The following is a 16,229-nucleotide window of genomic DNA, read 5'->3' on the forward strand; positions in this document are numbered from 1 at the left end:
CTTCAGATTATGCAGATACATATAACACAGCAGAACAATATAGAGAGAGCAGAAAGCAGAGGGCTTGGCCCAGTCTGCTCATGGAAAAGGTAGACTTTTTAAAAAATGTAGCAGTCAGAGACAACTGTTACTAGTTCATTTTACAGAAAATAATTCAAACCTTCCATGAACATTATCCCTTTATTTCTTGAAACTTTTCTTTGAGGTAGAGATTTGGGCCAGGCTACTGCTGAAAAGCACGACCAGGAATGGTGAAGCCAGTGTAGCTCTTGAGAGATGAAAGAATTATGGAATTGAACTCCTTGTCTTCACAGCTATGCCAGGTCTTCTTGAACAGAGAACAACCACTCTTCATGATCAATTCTTCATGTCATTTTTGGGTTCTAATGTGTCCACATCCATGGATCCCATACATTAAGAAAGTTAATTCTTTTAAGCAGCTAACACTGACACAATCATGACTCAAACTTTAACGTAGTCCTATGCAATTTTATGCACATACCAGTTAAATCACACAAAATAAAAATAAACTCAACATTTTTTTGTTTTAAATTCTTAGGTTCCAAATATTTCTTAATTATTTTATCCTAAGGTGCATTTGCAATGAATTGTAATTGCTATTACCTCTGTCCTTGAAGGAAAACATTAGGAGAATGGGTTGTTTTTAAGCTAAATGTGTCTCCACTTGAGGAGTGTCGGGAAGGAGCTTTTCCACCCAAAAGTGACGTTTCTGCTTCTTTTATTTCCATCGCCCTTTTGTATAGTTCAGCAGCTTTTTCAAAATCCCCTTCTTCATAGCTTTGAGAGAAAAAATTGTTAAAATGAGAATATACCCTCTTAATTTGAAATGACCTTATAGGATACAGAATAACAAGTTGTGAATAATTCCCCATTTTCTCCTTTCTATTTGCAGCGTGTGCATTCACTCAGGCAGACCAGTAAAATAGAATACCCAAACTCTTCTATCTGAACTGCTAAAGTATTTCTCAGTGCCTCATATAGACACCATTAATACATCTATGTTGTAATAGATGCAGTGGAATTGCTAAGGAAAGTCTCTGAATCCTGAGATACACAAACACAGATAAAGCAAAATCAACATGCGTTTTTTTTTTTTTTTCAGAGAGAAAAAGTGTGCACATGGGATGGGGGGGAGGGGCAGAGGGGGAGGGAGAGAGAATCTTGAGCAGGCTCCAGGCCCAGTGCGGAGCCCAATGCAGGGCTTGACCAGGGCTCAGTCTCACAGCCCTGAGATCATGACCTGAGCCAAAACCAAGAGTCAGATGCTTAACTGACTGAGCTACCTAAGCGCCCAAAATCAACATGCACTTAATGGTAAATAGCTTTTGAGGGCAGCAAATTGCCCATATTACCCCCAGAACCAGTTAGCTGCAAATGTAAATCACCTTTCACTATTTACATGGTACATTCCTCTACAAAATAGATTATGCAACATTTATTTCACTTCTGGATACTACTTTAGTATCTTGAAGTAAATCAAACCAAAACAACCCTTTCCCCTCTTCCAAGAAAAAACAATTAGCACTAAATATTCTGTGTTGTTCTATGATAAGTCAAATTAAAGTTGTTCTAAAATGGAGTTTGGGGGCGCCTGAGTGGCTCAGTCGTTAAGCGTCTGCCTTCAGCTCAGGTCACGATCCCGGGGTCCTAGGATTGAGCCCCACATCGGGCTCCCTGCTCCGCGGGAAGCCTGCTTCTTCTTCTCCCGCTCCCCCTACTTGTGTTCCCTCTTTTGCTGTGTCTCTCTCTGTCAAATAAATAAAGTCTTTAAAAAATAAATAAATAAATAAAATAAAATGGAGTTTGGCTGTTACCAGGAAACAGGAAACAAAAAATTCTTACCTAAGCACAGCTAGATTTTTTAATGTTTCTCCAACTCGAGGATGCATCCGACCCAGGCTGTCCTCATAAATCTTTAATGCTCTTTCATATAATGGCAAGGCTTCAATGTGTTTTTTCTAATTAAAAAAAAAAAAAACAGTAATATTCACTTGAACACACTGAGTTGCTGAAATTACTATTAACATTCTAGACTAAGCTGATCTACTGGGGTAAGCCCCTTTAAAAATGTTAATATCCTCCTACAGATTAAAAATTTATTACTAATCATCATGATAGAAGCATATAATAGAAAGTCAGAAACCTAAGTTTTAGACCCAGCTTGGTGACCACTGAATTTAATCCAATAATATAAGAAAAACCTGTTTCCTTATTGCTCAGTGGGTATGATACCTGCTTTTCATCTATCACAGGCAAATGCCACAGCTTAAAGATAGTATTAGACAAAGAGATGTACAGAGTCTCCAGAATTTAAAAACAAAACTTATGCAATGAACTAAATACTCAGTACGTGTTTTACACTAAGAAGAAAGGACTGTGTTACAAATGTAACTTCAATAATTTCTCAAGTACTAAAGGAAGCATTAGTAATCTTAAATTTTCTTTACTTTTACTGTGCCACATCCATTTCATGTTTATGTTTCATAACTTAAAACTATTCATAAAGAGTTAATATGTGGGAACTTACCATTTGGCTATAGAGAACAGCTAAGTTCACCAGGGCAGTAGCTACACTGGGGTGCTTTGGGCCAAAGGATTTCTGCCGAATTTCAACAGCCAGCTCATACAAAGGTACAGCTTTGTCAAGTTTCCCCTAAAAAACAAAAGTGAAATCTAACAAAAATATTAAAATAATAAATACCATCTGATCAAAGCTTTTTCCATAAATAAAATTTTCTATTAAAGAGTAATTTTGAGAAAAAAATTTCAGAAACATCTTCTCCCACTTTAATGGTTCAGTTTATAGATAACTGAAATCTATATTCAGTTTTTAATCACCTACAAACTGAAATTTTATATTCAATGTAGCATTGAATGTAATTGAATATACATTGAATATAAAAATATTTTCTTTGATAATTCAGAAAGCCCTTTTATAAAGCTCACCCAGTATCACTCAGTTACCAGTGAAGTAAAAATATGCAGTAAAATGTTTGCTACTATAAGTAATTTAGATATGGCATCAAAAATAAAATCTCATTTCCCACCAAATCCCTTCGAGATTCTTCTAATTTTTTTTAAAGATTTTATTTATTAGAGAGAGAGAGAAAGCACACAAGCAGGGGGAGCAGCAGAAGGAGAGGGAGAAGCAGACTCCCAGGCTCCCTGCTCAGCAGAGAGCCCAGTGCAGGGCTTGATCTCAGACTCTGGGATCATGACCTGAACTGAAGGCAGATGCTTAATTGACTGAGCCATGAAGGCGCCCCTCTAATTATTTCTTTTTCACCTGAAAGTTGGGCAGAAATAGCAACAGTGCATCATTCTTACTAAAACATTAACTTCAGGCCCAGGTTGACCAGCAAGGGTCCCACAAAGTCAAAAGATAGTCTACGTAGCTCTGTAACTGCACTAAATGAAATGAAATCAGACTTTTTTTTTTAGAACAGCTACAAAAATTCCAAACATCACTTAGGCTAGAACCCTAGGGAAAAGAATGGTTACATTTCATTACAGGCAAAGAAAAGAAACTGTGAAATTGAAATGCTCATTTAATCACCTACAAAGATTCCTCTTTCACCTCTGACAACTAGGTGATTTGTTGTGATTATGGCTGCTTAACTCAGAAAACTTAATAGTGGCTGAATTTTAGAACTTCTGAAATATAAGTTCCACTTAAAATGTTGATGAACGCATTTGTATTTGGAATGTATTTTAATAAAACTAAACCAGTACCTTAATTAAATCTGATATACTATTTTTTAATGTTCTACTCAGCTATTTGTTAAAAAATTTAATCATTATGATTGAAAAGCTCATAGAAAATAATCCATCAGAAGAAAATTATTTTACTGACAGTAATTATGACTTAATTGGTATGTTATAAAACACATGTAAGCATGTCAAGGATTACTTACCATTTTCTTATACAAGATTGCAAGATGTTTCACTGTATAAGCCAAAGAAGGGTGATCAGGAGCTAATGCTCGTCTCCGAATGTCTAAAGCCCTTTCATAAAGTTCTTCTGCTTTATCATACTGTTTCTTTTCATTGCATAGAGCTGCCAGATTATTTAAAGACTGGGCACAGTCGGGGTGATCTGGTCCTAGGACTCGCTCTCTCATTTCTAAGGACCGCTTCAGAAACTGGTCAGCTGTTCTATGAACAAAACCCCAAAATGGTTTAAATAATTTATTCTCTAGAAGTAAGAATCCTTAGCCCTAGTTAGGTGGAGAACTGAAGCATTTTTATTCTTAAATCCAAGATAGTTAATACGAAGGATTTGGCTCAGAGTCCTCTCTCTCCCTCTTTCCTACCCCTCATCCCTTCCTGCCCTTTTCCAAAAATTAAAAATGCTTTCCTGATAGTGTGAGGGCCTAAAGTATCTAGATGATTGCCTCAGTTCTCCACTTGACTTTTCCTAAAAGACAAACTCATAAATATTTTCCAAACAAACTTCTGATACCTTTAAAATTAGTAGACCTAATTCAAAAGATTTTGGTGTTCATTGTTTTTCCCTCTGAAGTTACTAAGATATAATTTTTAATTGAAACCCCTTCCGAAGCCAGTTAAGTATCCGGCTTAAATTTTCTTTAGTTACTTTTACTGTGCCACATCTATTTCATGTTTATATTTCATACCTTAAAACTATTCATAAAGAGTTAATATGTGGGAACCTACCATTTGGCTATAGAGAACAGCTAAGTTCACCAGGGCAGTAGCTGATATCCAAAGTATCTAATTTTTTTTTGATATCCAAAGTATCAAATTTTTTTGATATCCAAAGTATTAATGTCTTTTTGAATCTTTTAAGTCCAAATAAACTGAAGACCGAAACCAGGAGCCATCTACATCCTATCCTTTATTCGCCCTTGGTGCCAAGCTTCTTCTGTGAAGTCTCATGTACAGTATCTATCAAAACACTTTTTATAATCATATAAAACATACTAGGGATGCTACAGAATAACTTTTTAGCCAATAAAAGACACAGTGTGACAGGAAACAGTAAAAAAATGCCATGGCCTTTGTTCAGCATGGCTATATGTTCATAACCTACCATACGTGAAATCTGGCATGGTTTCTATCAATTTATTCTAGCTTGACTTGATAGAAACGGAAAGCAGCTTTGCATCTAAGAGACAAAATGGACACTTGTTTTCATTATTAGCATCATGGTACTCACTCCAGGTTATTCTGAAGATAGTAGAGAACGCCCAGCTCATTGAGGGTCCGAGCATTGTCAGGTGTGTCCTTTCCTAGTGTGAGCTCTTCTAACTGCAGGGCTCGTCTACGTAAGAGGGCGAATCCATACTGAAGCAAACACAAATGGAGAATAAGTAATAAGTGCAGTTCTTGATTCTGAAATACTACACTGGAGTTCTAAGAAATCCTTTCTCCTTTTGTTCCCTTTAAAGTAGATTATAGTTATTTTAAGTATCACACTGAATCAATCCAGTGGTTATTGCAAATGCACATACTTCCACATGGCATCACATTCTAAAATCCATTAAAAGCTGTTTTGAGAAAGTGATGATGAGCTATTTTAGCAAAGTGAACTGAGTCCCAAGTGCTTCAAAAAGATCAGGACACAGAATTAACCTGCAGATACTTACCAATCCCACGGCTTAAACACTTAAAAACATCAGGTACTTAAATTGCACCTAGCACTTGCAAGTAGTAGACAAATAAATCCTGGAGATCAAATGCACAGTATAGTGAATGTAGACAATAATGCTGTATTAAAATCATCAAACTTGCTAAGAGATTAGATCTTAACTATTCCCACCATAAAAAGGAAACAATAATTATGTGATATGACAGAGGTGCTATCACTCCAATGGCAATTAGATTACAATACATAATGTATCATATTAGCATGCTGTACACCTTAAATTTACAGAATGTTCTATGTCAAGTATATTTTTAATTTTTTTTTTTTAAGATTTTATTTATTTATTTGACAGAGATAGAGAGAGAGAGCACAAGTAGGCAGAGAGGCAGGAAGAGGGAGAGGGAGAAGCAGGCTCCTCGCTGAGCAGGGAGCCCGATGCAGGACTTGATCCCAGGACCCTGGGTGACCCGAGCTGAAGGCAGCCGTTTAACAACTGAGCCACCCAGGCACCCTATGTCAAGTATATTTAATTTAAAAAATTTACATAGCGGGCGCCTGGGTGGCTCAGATGGTTAAGCGTCTGCCTTCGGCTCAGGTCATGATCCCAGGGTCCTGGGATCGAGTCCCGCATCGGGCTCTCTGCTCCTTGGGAGCCTGCTTCTCCCTCTGCCTCTCTCTCTCTCTCTCTTTCTCTGTCTCTCATGAATAAATAAATAAAATCTTAAAAAAAATAAAAATAAAAATAAACCAAAAAACCCCCCCAAAATTTACATAGCATTTGAAGTTAAAACAGGCTATATTTAGATTTTATCAGCAGCTTAAAAAAAGGAAAATAATTTTGTGTGTTTGTGCTCAAAGGTAAGAATTTCTTTGCATCTGAATCTAACAATTAAATTTTTTATTTGTTTTTCCTTTAAAGAATTGAAGCAGCTTTTAAGTCCATCTTCCAAAGTCTAACCTTCAAATGAACTTTATAGTTCCACTTTAAAAAAGTAAAAAAAAAATTTTTCCATGTTCACTGAGACATAATTGCCATAAAACACTGTGTAAGTTTAAGGTATACAACATAATGATTTCACATATGTATATATTGCAAAATAACCATAATATACAGTTCCACTTTTTTAAAGTCTGCTAAGTTGTACTTCTCAGTAATACTAATACTTAACATGTATTATGTGTAAATAAGAAAATGTTAGTACTTTTATTGAAATCACTTTAATATCTAAAGTTCTTAAACATATGAGGTGTATGCAGCTATATTATGATATTCAGAGATTCGCTTTTCCTCTGGTTCTAAACACAACACAAAAGAAATCTCTCATTACCGAGTTGCCTTTTCTCCTTGTAGCCTTCTGACGAATTTTAAAGGATTTTTTCCGAAAATGTTCAGCTTGTTCATATCTTAAAAAAAAAAAAAAACAATAAAGTCAAACAAAAGAAGCATATGTCCAAAGTATCATACTTCAGTGAAATGAAGGCATTCCTTACTTAGTGCAAAGCTTTTTTTGGCTCTTAAATATAGCATAATTTCTAAAAATGATAGTCACATGGAATTAAAAATAACAAAAACCTTCATAAAAAAAAATCTAACAAAACAAACCTAATCCTCCTAGTAGCTGAACAGATTTTTAACTGATTTAACTCACTCTGAATCTCTAAAGGATGACCTAACTAAATGAACATCTAAAATTTTAGTTTGCTCTACCACCTTCTTCTGTACATGCTTACTTCTGGTCAAATATAAACATGAAATTCACACAAAATTTGTGTGAAACAACACCTCTAGAAATTAAAAGAAAAAATTCCAATATGCATCATTTACGATACATGATTTCTGATACAGGAAAAGATGCCATTCAGTGGGTGTCTAATAGATATGAGACTTTTTGTTATGCCAGGGATTGGTCAACTTTTTCTGCAAAGGGCTACATAGTAAATATTTTAGGCTTTGTGGGCCACATAGTCTCTGTTACAACTATGGAACTCTGTTGAATCATGGAAGCAACCACAGATAATATGTACATGAAAAAATGTGACTATGTTCCAATACAATCTTATTTACAAAACAAGGGGCCTAGTGGACTTGGCCTGTGGACAACGTTTGCTGCCCTGTATTAGCAGTGCACTTAATATTACAAAGCTAGTTGGTGAAGGAGCCCAGATTCAAACCCGACTATATGACTCCAAAGTCCATGTTCTATCCACGCATCTTCAAATGGAGGTGAATCTTGTAGTTCTAATTTTCTGTTTACTCCACAAAGACCCAAGACCAAGAATAGTCTTTGAACATGGTAGATTCAAAAGAATATTGGGTAAGAAAAGTACACAGCCACAAAACAAAGCTTACCACATAAGTACATTAAGAACTGTGACTCCCCATCATAAAACCAGAGTATTACTGATCTAAGTCTTACTTATTTTGTTTCTGGTACAAAGTTGCCAGTGCCTCAAGTTCACGAGCAATATGGGGATGTTCTGCACCATAAGCATTTTCAGAGATTTCTAAGGCCTGTTTATACAGCTGTTCTGCATTGCCAAACTTCTTCCACTGCACGTACACACTTGCTAGTTGGTGGAGGGACTGAGCCACTCTTGGGTGATCTGGATCTAAAGCTGTTTCTCGAATTTCTAGGGACCTCTGCAAAGGCACCACAGCCTAGAGAAAAAAAAAAAAAAAGGTTAAAGGCCAGTTCCAAGTGAGTGAAATGCTGTAAGATCTGCAATCTCATTAGAACTGCACTAAACTCCTAGCAAGGACAGAAGAGCAAACAGGAAAAACCTACCTACCTCTGACCCCCTGCTGAAGTTACCTGACTGAGGAGGCCTAGATCCTTGAGAAATCGCCCCAGGGTTTCATAAAGATCAGCCAAGCAAATCATGTTCTCCTCGCCTTCACAGGTTTTCTCATACTGCTTCAAGGAATCAAAGTATTCTGCTGCCATTGCGCTTTTGTCTTTGCCAACAAACTGCCAGTAACTCAGCAACTCGGCAAAGTGTCCTCTGTTTCAACAAAAAAACCCAGTAATTTAATGAAAAACAAACTTTAAAACCCACTATAAATGCCAGAATTCGTATCAGGCTATTGACACTTTATTAGCAGGCAAGTATAGTGTAGAGAGACATAAGACTGCAGACTCTGACTCTCAGCAGAGTCCATCACTTCCTGGCTGTGTGATGGGGAGCAGGTGGTCTGACCTCTTCATCATCCTTATCTGCAGAAGGAGGGGCACCAACCCGACCTGCCTCGGGTGCTACTATAAGCAGATGATGGCACACAGCAAGTACTCCATAATGTGGGCTGCCGTCGTTAACGTACTTACTAAACATCACACTGTGAGTGGGAGACCTCGCACTGCCTTGTTTCCCACTTACCTAATGCTAAATGCTACAGCTGAACCTAAGTCCATCCATCTTTCTGGGCCCACTCCGACGTCCTTGTTTGCTAGTTGCTCTCTGCTCTAAATCTCATTTTTATCACAGCATTATGGGGTTCTTTGGTAATTTATTTATTATGTAATACAACATTTATTAGTTTCGGGCTAATGATTTGATATTTGCATATGTAGTAGTCCACCTTATCCCCGGTTTCACTTTCCCCAGTTTCAGTTAGCAGTCATCAACCATGGTCCAGGAGCAGATGATCCTCCTCTGACGTAAGGTCAGCAGGTCAACAGTAGCCCATGGCTCCATCACAGTGCCTACTCCATTCACCTCACTTCAGTTCATCACTGGGACATTTTATCATCTGACGTCATCACAAGAAGAAGGGTAAGTCAGTCCAGTAAGGTATTTTGAGAGAGAGACCACATTCACATAACTTTGATTATAGTATATTGTTATAATTATTCTATTTTATTATTAGTTATTGCTGTTAATGTCTTACTATGCCTAATTCATAAATTAAACTTTATCATAGGTATGTGTGTACAGGGAAAAATAATATATACAGGACTTGGTGTGATCTATGGTTTTAGGCATCCACTGGGGATCTTAAAAGTATCCCCCATGGGAAAGGGGATCTACTGGGTTGCAAAATGATCACCACAGTAAGTCTAATTAACATATGTCCCTATACATAGTTACAGAATTTTTTTCTTGTGAAGAGAACTTTTAAGATCTACTTTCTTAGCAGCTTTAAAATATGCAAAATATTATTAACTATAATCACCATGGTGTACATTACATCCCCAGGACTTAGTTTGGTTTATAACTGGAACTTTGTACCTTTCTACTCCTTTTACCCACTTTGCCCACTCCCTACCCTCTGCCTCTGGCAATCACCAATCTCTTCTCTGGATCAAGGACATGTTTGGCTTTTGTTTTTTTTTTTTTTCTTTTGGTTCCAGATATAAGTGAGATCATACAGTATTTGTCTTTCTCTGACTTATTTCACTTAGCATAATGTCCTACAGGTCCATCCATGTTGTTGCAAATGGCAAGGTTTCATTCCTTTTTATGGCTGAATAATAGTCCATTGTATGTATATAATGTCACACATATATACACACGACTCTTCTTTATCCATTCATGTATGAATTGACACAGGTTGTTTCCTATCTTGACTATTGTAAATAATGCTATAATGAACATGGGGGTGCATATATCTTTTCAAATTATTTTGTTTTCTTCAGATAAACCCCCAGAAGTGAAACTGCTGGGTCATACTGTAGTTCTAGTTTTAATTTTTTGAGGAACCTCATACTGTTTTCCACAGTGGCTGTCCCAAATTACATTCCTACCAACAGTACATGAGGGTTCCCTTTTCTCTACATCATTGCTGGCATTTGTTATCACTTGCCTTTTTTTTTTTTTAATTATGTTATGTTAGTCACCATATCATACATCATTAGTTATTTGATGTAGTGTTCCACAATTCATTGTTTTCATATAACACCCAGTGCTCCATGCAGTACGTGCCCTCCTTAATACCCATCACTGGGTTAACCCATCCCTCCCCCCCAAACCCTCAGTTTGTTTCTCAGAGTCCATAGTCTCTCATGGTTCATCTCTCCCTCCAATTTCCCCCCCTTCATTTTTCCCTTCCTTCTCCTAATGTCCTCTATACTATTCCTTATGTTCCACAAATAAGTGAAACCATATGATAATTGACTTTCTCTGCTTGACTTATTTCACTGACCATAATCTCCTTCAGTCCCATCCATGTTGATGTAAAAGTTGGGTATGCATCCTTCCTGATGGCTGAGTAATATTCCATTGTATATATGGACCACATCTTCTTTATCCATTCATCTGTTGAAGGGCATCTCGGCTCTTTCCACAGTTCGGCTATTGCGGACATTGCTGTTATGAACATTGGGGTGCATATGGCCCTTCTTTTCACTACACCTGTGTCTTTGGGGTAAATACCCAGGAGTGCAATTGCTGGGTCATAGGGTAGCTCTATTTTTAAATATTTGAGGCACCTCCACACTGTTTTCCAAAGTGGCTGTACCAACTTGCATTCCCACCAACAGTGTAAGAGGGCTCCCCTTTCTCCACAACCTCTCCAACATTTGTTGTTTCTTTCCCTGTCCATTTTTGCCCTTCTAACTGGTGTAAGGTGGTATCTCGATGTGGTTTTGATTTGAACTTCCCTAATGGCTATGATGATGAACATTTTTCATGTGTCTGTTAGCCATTTGTATGTCTTCTTTGGAGAAGTGTCTGTTCATGTCTTCTGCCCATTTTTTGACTTGATTGTTTTTTGGGTGTTGAGTTTGAGAAATTCTTTATAGATCTTGGATACCAGCCCTTTATCTGTAGTGTCATTTGCAAATATCTTCTCCCACTCTGTGGGTTGCCTCTTTGTTTAGTTGACTGTCTTCTTTGCTGTGCAGAAGATTTTTATCTTGATGAAGTCCCAGAAGTTCATTTTTGCTTTTGTTTCACTAGCTTTTGGAGATGTATCTTGAAAGAAGTTGCTGTGGGCAATGTCAAAGAGGTTACTGCGTGTGTTCTCCTCTAGGATTTTGATGGATTCCTCTCTCACATTGAGGTCTTTCATCCACTTTGAGTTTATCTTTGTGAATGGTGTTAGAGAATGGTCAAGTTTCATTCTTCTGCATGTGGCTGTCCAATTTTCCCAGCACCATTTATTGAAGAGACTGTCTTTTTTCCATTGAATGTTTTTTCCTGCTTTATCAAAGATTATTTGACCATAGAGTTGAGGGTCCATATCTGGGCTCTCTATTCTGTTCCATTGGTCTATATGTCTGTTTTTGTGCCAGTACCATGCTGTCTTGGTGATCACAGCTTTGTAATATAGCTTGAAATCGGGCAACGTGATGCCCTCAGCTTTGTTTTTCTTTTTCAATATTTCCTTGGCGATTCGGGGTCTTTTCTGATCCCATACAAATTTTAGGATTGTTTGTTCCAGCACTTTGAAAAATGTCATTGAAATTATGATTGGGATGGCATTGAAGGTATAGATTGCTCTGGGTAGCATAGACATTTTAACAATGTTTATTCTTCTGATCCATGAGCATGGAATATTTTTCCATCTTTTTGTGTCTTTTTCAATTTCTTTCATGAGTGTTTTGTAGTTCTTAGAATATAGATCCTTTACGTCTTTGGTTAGGTTTATTCCAAGGTATCTTATGGTTTTCGGTGCTATTGTAAATGGAATCATTTCTCTAATTTCTCTTTCTACAGATGCGTTGTTAGTGTTTAAGAAAGCAACTGATTTCTGTGCATTGATTTTGTATCCTGCCACATTACTGAATTGCTGGATGAGTTCTAGTAATTTGGGGGTTTTCCACATAAAGTATCATGTCGTCTGGAAAAGGATAGTTTGACTTCTTCTTTGCCAATTTGAATACCTTTTATTTCTTTTTGTTGTCTGATTGCTATTGCTAGGACTTCTAGTACTATGTTGAACAATAGTGGCGAGAGTGGGCATCCTTGACATGTTCCTGATCTTAAGGGAAAGGCTCTCATTTTTTCCCCATTGAGGATAATATTCGCTGTGGGATTTCAAGATGGATTTTATGAACTTGAGGAATGTCCCTCTATCCCTATACTCTGAAGAGTTTTAATCAGGAAAGGATGCTGTATTTTGTCAAATGCTTTTTCTGCATCAACTAAAAGGACCATATGGTTCTTCTCCCTCATCTTATTAATGTGTTCTACCACACTGATTGATTTGCGAATGCTGAACCACCCTTGTATCCCGGGGATAAATCCCTCTTGGTCTTGGTGGACGATCCTTTTAATGTATTGTTGGATCCCACTAGCTAGGATTTTGTTGAGGATTTTGGCGTCCATATTCATCAGGGATATTGGTCTGAAATTCTCCTTTTTGATGGGGTCTTTGCTTGGTTTGGGGACTAAGGTAATGCTGGCCTCATAGAATGAGTTTGGAAGTTTTCCTTCTGTTTCTATTTTTTGAAACAGCTTCAGTAGAATAGGTATTATTTCTTCTTTGAATGTTTGGTAGAATTCCCCAGGGAATCCATCAGGCCCTGGACTCTTGTTTTTTGGGAGGTTTTTGATCACTGCTTTAATCTCGTTCCTGGTTATTGGCCTATTCAGGTTGTCGATTTCTTCCTGTTTAAGTCTTGGCAGCTTATAGGTTCCAGGAAGGCCTCCATTTCATCCAGGTTGCTCAGTTTATTGGCATATAGTTGTTGATAATAATTTCTAAGAATTGCTTCTACTTCCTTGGTTTTAGTCGTGATCTCTCCCCTTTCATTCATAATTTTATTAATTTGGGTCCTTTCTCTTTCTTTTGGATAAGTCTGGCTAGTGTTTTATCGATCTTTTTAATTCTTTCGAAGAACCAACTTCTAGTTTCATTGATCTGATCTACTGTGTTTCTGGTTTCTAATTCATTGATTTCTGCTCTAATTTTAATTATTTCTCTTCTAATGCATGGCTTAGGCATCGTTTGTTGCTTTTTCTCTAGTTCTTTAAGGTGTAGAGTTAGTTGGTGAATTCGGGATTTTTCTATTTTTTTGAGTGAGGCTTGGATGGCTATGTATTACCCCCTTAGGACCAACTTTGCAGTATCCCATAGGTTTTGGACCAATGTGTTTTCATTCTCATTGATTTCCAACAATTGTTTAAGTTCCTCTTTGATTTCCTGGTTGACCCAAACATTCTTGAGCAGAGTGGTCTTTAGCTTCCAAGTGTTTGAATTTCTGCCAAATTTTTTCTTGTGATTGAGTTCCAGTTTTAGAGCATTGTGGTCTGAGAATATGCAGGGAATAATCTCAATCTTTTGGTATCGGTTGAGACCTGATTTGTGACCCAGTATATAGTCTATTCTGGAGAAAGTTCCATGTGCGCTTGAGAAGAATGAGTATTCCGTTGTTTTAGGGTGGAATGTTTTGTAAATATCTATGAGGTCCATCTGGTCCAGTGTATCATTCAAAGCTCTTGTTTCCTTGTTGATTTTCTACTTAGATGATCTATCCATTCCTGAGAGTGGAGTATTGAGGTCTCCTACAATTAACGTATTGTTATCAGTATGACTCATTATTTTGGTTAACAGTTGGCTTATGGAGATGGCTGCTCCCATGTTGGGGGCACAGATATTTACAAGTGTTAGATCTTTTTGTTGGATAGACCCTTTAAGAATGATATACTGTCCTTCTGTGTCTCTAATTACAGAATTTAGCTTAAAATCTAATTTGTCTGATATAAGAATTGCTACCCCAGCTTTCTTTTGAGGTCTGCTGGCATGGAAGATGGATCTCCATCCTTTCACTTTCAGTCTGGATGTACCTTTAGGTTCAAAATGAGTCTCTTGTAGACAGCATATGGATGGGTCCTGTCTTTTTATCCAAACTGCAACCCTGTTCCATTTTATGGGAACGTTTAGGCCACTCAAGTTGAGAGTGATTATTGAAAGATATGAATTAATTGTCATCATGTTGCCTGTGAAGATGTTGTTTTTATAGAACCCGCCTTAATATTTCTTGCAGGGCCGGCTTAGTGGTCACATATTCTTTCAGTTTCTGCCGGTCGTGGAAGCTCTGCATCTCTCCATCCATTCTAAATGAAAGCCTTGCCAGATAAAGTATTCTTGGCTGCATGTTCTTCTCATTTAGTACCCTGAATATGTCTTGCCAGGCCTTTCTGGCTTGCCAGGTCTCTGTGGATAGGTTTGACATTATTCTGATGTTCCTCCCTCTGTACGTAAGGAATCTCTTCCCCCTAACTGCCCTTAAGACGGTTTCCTTGGTTCTAAGATTTGCAAGTTTTACTATTACATGCCAGGGTGATGGCCTGTTTTCCTTGATCTTGGGAGGGGTCCTCTCTGCCTCTAGGACGCAAATGTTTGTTTCATTCCCCAGATCAGGGAAGTTCTCAGCTACGATTTGCTGAAATACATCTTCTAGTCCTCTCTCTCTCTCCACTCCCTCCGGGATTCCAATTATTCTGACACTGGAACGCTTCATGGTGTCACTTATTTCTCTGATTCTATTTTCATGGATTCTAAGTTGTTTTTCCCTTTTTATTTATTATATTGTGTTCCAGATCGCTTATTCGCTCTTCTGCCTCAGTTACCCTACCTGTTAGATTATCTAGATTCGATTGGATTTCATTGATAGCATTTGTAAGTTCTGCCAATTCACCTTTCATTTCTGCCCTTAGAGACTCTATGTTGCCATTAATTGATTTCTCCATTGTAGCCATTGTCTTCACAATTGCTAGCCTGAATTCTGTCTCCGACATCTTGGTTATATCTGCATCCATTTGTAAATCTGCTGCATAAATCATCATCTTTGAGTCTTTTCTATTTTGGGGGCCCCCCTCCTAGTCATTCTTTTGATGAGTGGTTGAGGGAATGTATAGAGTCCAAATTATTGACCAGAACCCAAGCAAGATGCACCTGTTTTCTAGGAACCTTAGGGTTGCTGGCCTCTTGTTTTCCCAGCATGTCTTCTGCGGGAGGGACCTGCCGTGCTGTTACTCAGGCAACCCTGTTTGGGCAGGGTTGCCCTGCCCCCCTGTGGCGGGGAATGGGCTCAGCGGGAATCAGTCTTTGGGGCTTTTGTTCTCTGGCGGCTTTCCCTGGCGGCTTTCCATGTCTCTTCCATGAGTCAGAGCAGAAGAGACCATTTCCAACCCTCTGCCTCTGAGCAGAGAGATAGCAGTCTGTTCTTCAGTGAGCTCTCCAGGCCACACTCTCTCTGTTTCTGTCCATGGTGCTGTAAACTGCAGCGTCCTGGGTTGTGCACCCCTCTGCAGCACTGACAGTCCTGCCTCCAGGTCGGGGCATGTCTCTGCCCTTTGTGCTTCTAAAAACGCCAGCCATTCCCAGTTCATGTGCGCGTGACCCTGCCGCTCTGGGTTTCCGCCCCGGGGGCTGCCCTAAAGTCATTTCCCCACTGTTACCAGTCTGCAAGTTTGTGCCTGGTCCCCAGCGCGCGAGGCTGTTGCTCACTGGCAGTCTAGGGTCCCCATGGCCAGGCCGCCTCCCTCTGCCTTTTATCCTCCGATATCTGCCCGCGGAATCATGGCTCCCCGCTTCATACCTCAAAACCAACCGTCTGCAATATTCTGCTTGTAGAGATCCAGATCTTACATCTCAGGCTGGTTTCATGGGTGCTCAGAGTGGTTTGGTAGATATCCAGCTCAATTCTGGGCACCA

General features: G+C 38.5%; 1 protein-coding gene across 5 annotated transcripts in view; it reads right to left on the reverse strand.

The window, feature by feature from the left end:
• Positions 1–389: 389 nt before the first annotated feature.
• Positions 390–16,229, reverse strand: part of NPHP3 (nephrocystin 3) — a 52,116-nt gene continuing 36,276 nt past the window's right edge. For 2 of the 5 annotated variants that reach the window (XM_034994787.1, XM_034994778.1), the window contains exons 20-27: positions 8,443–8,632; positions 8,047–8,288; positions 6,958–7,033; positions 5,201–5,328; positions 3,936–4,176; positions 2,549–2,674; positions 1,864–1,979; positions 390–798 (exon numbers count right to left, since the gene is read on the reverse strand). In XM_034994787.1, the coding sequence (XP_034850678.1) occupies positions 621–798; positions 1,864–1,979; positions 2,549–2,674; positions 3,936–4,176; positions 5,201–5,328; positions 6,958–7,033; positions 8,047–8,288; positions 8,443–8,632 (1,297 nt within the window). In that variant the 3' untranslated portion in view covers positions 390–620. Of the gene's footprint in view, positions 799–1,863; positions 1,980–2,548; positions 2,695–3,935; positions 4,177–4,698; positions 5,329–6,957; positions 7,034–8,046; positions 8,289–8,442; positions 8,633–16,229 lie in introns of those variants that run through there. The other 3 variants (XM_034994796.1, XR_004677390.1, XM_034994805.1) reach the window with 3 other exon arrangements.

The sequence above is a fragment of the Mirounga leonina genome, unplaced genomic scaffold (assembly GCF_011800145.1).
Source record: "Mirounga leonina isolate KUSES-001 unplaced genomic scaffold, KU_Mleo_1.0 Mir_115, whole genome shotgun sequence".
In the NCBI taxonomy this organism is placed as follows: Eukaryota; Metazoa; Chordata; class Mammalia; order Carnivora; family Phocidae; genus Mirounga; species Mirounga leonina.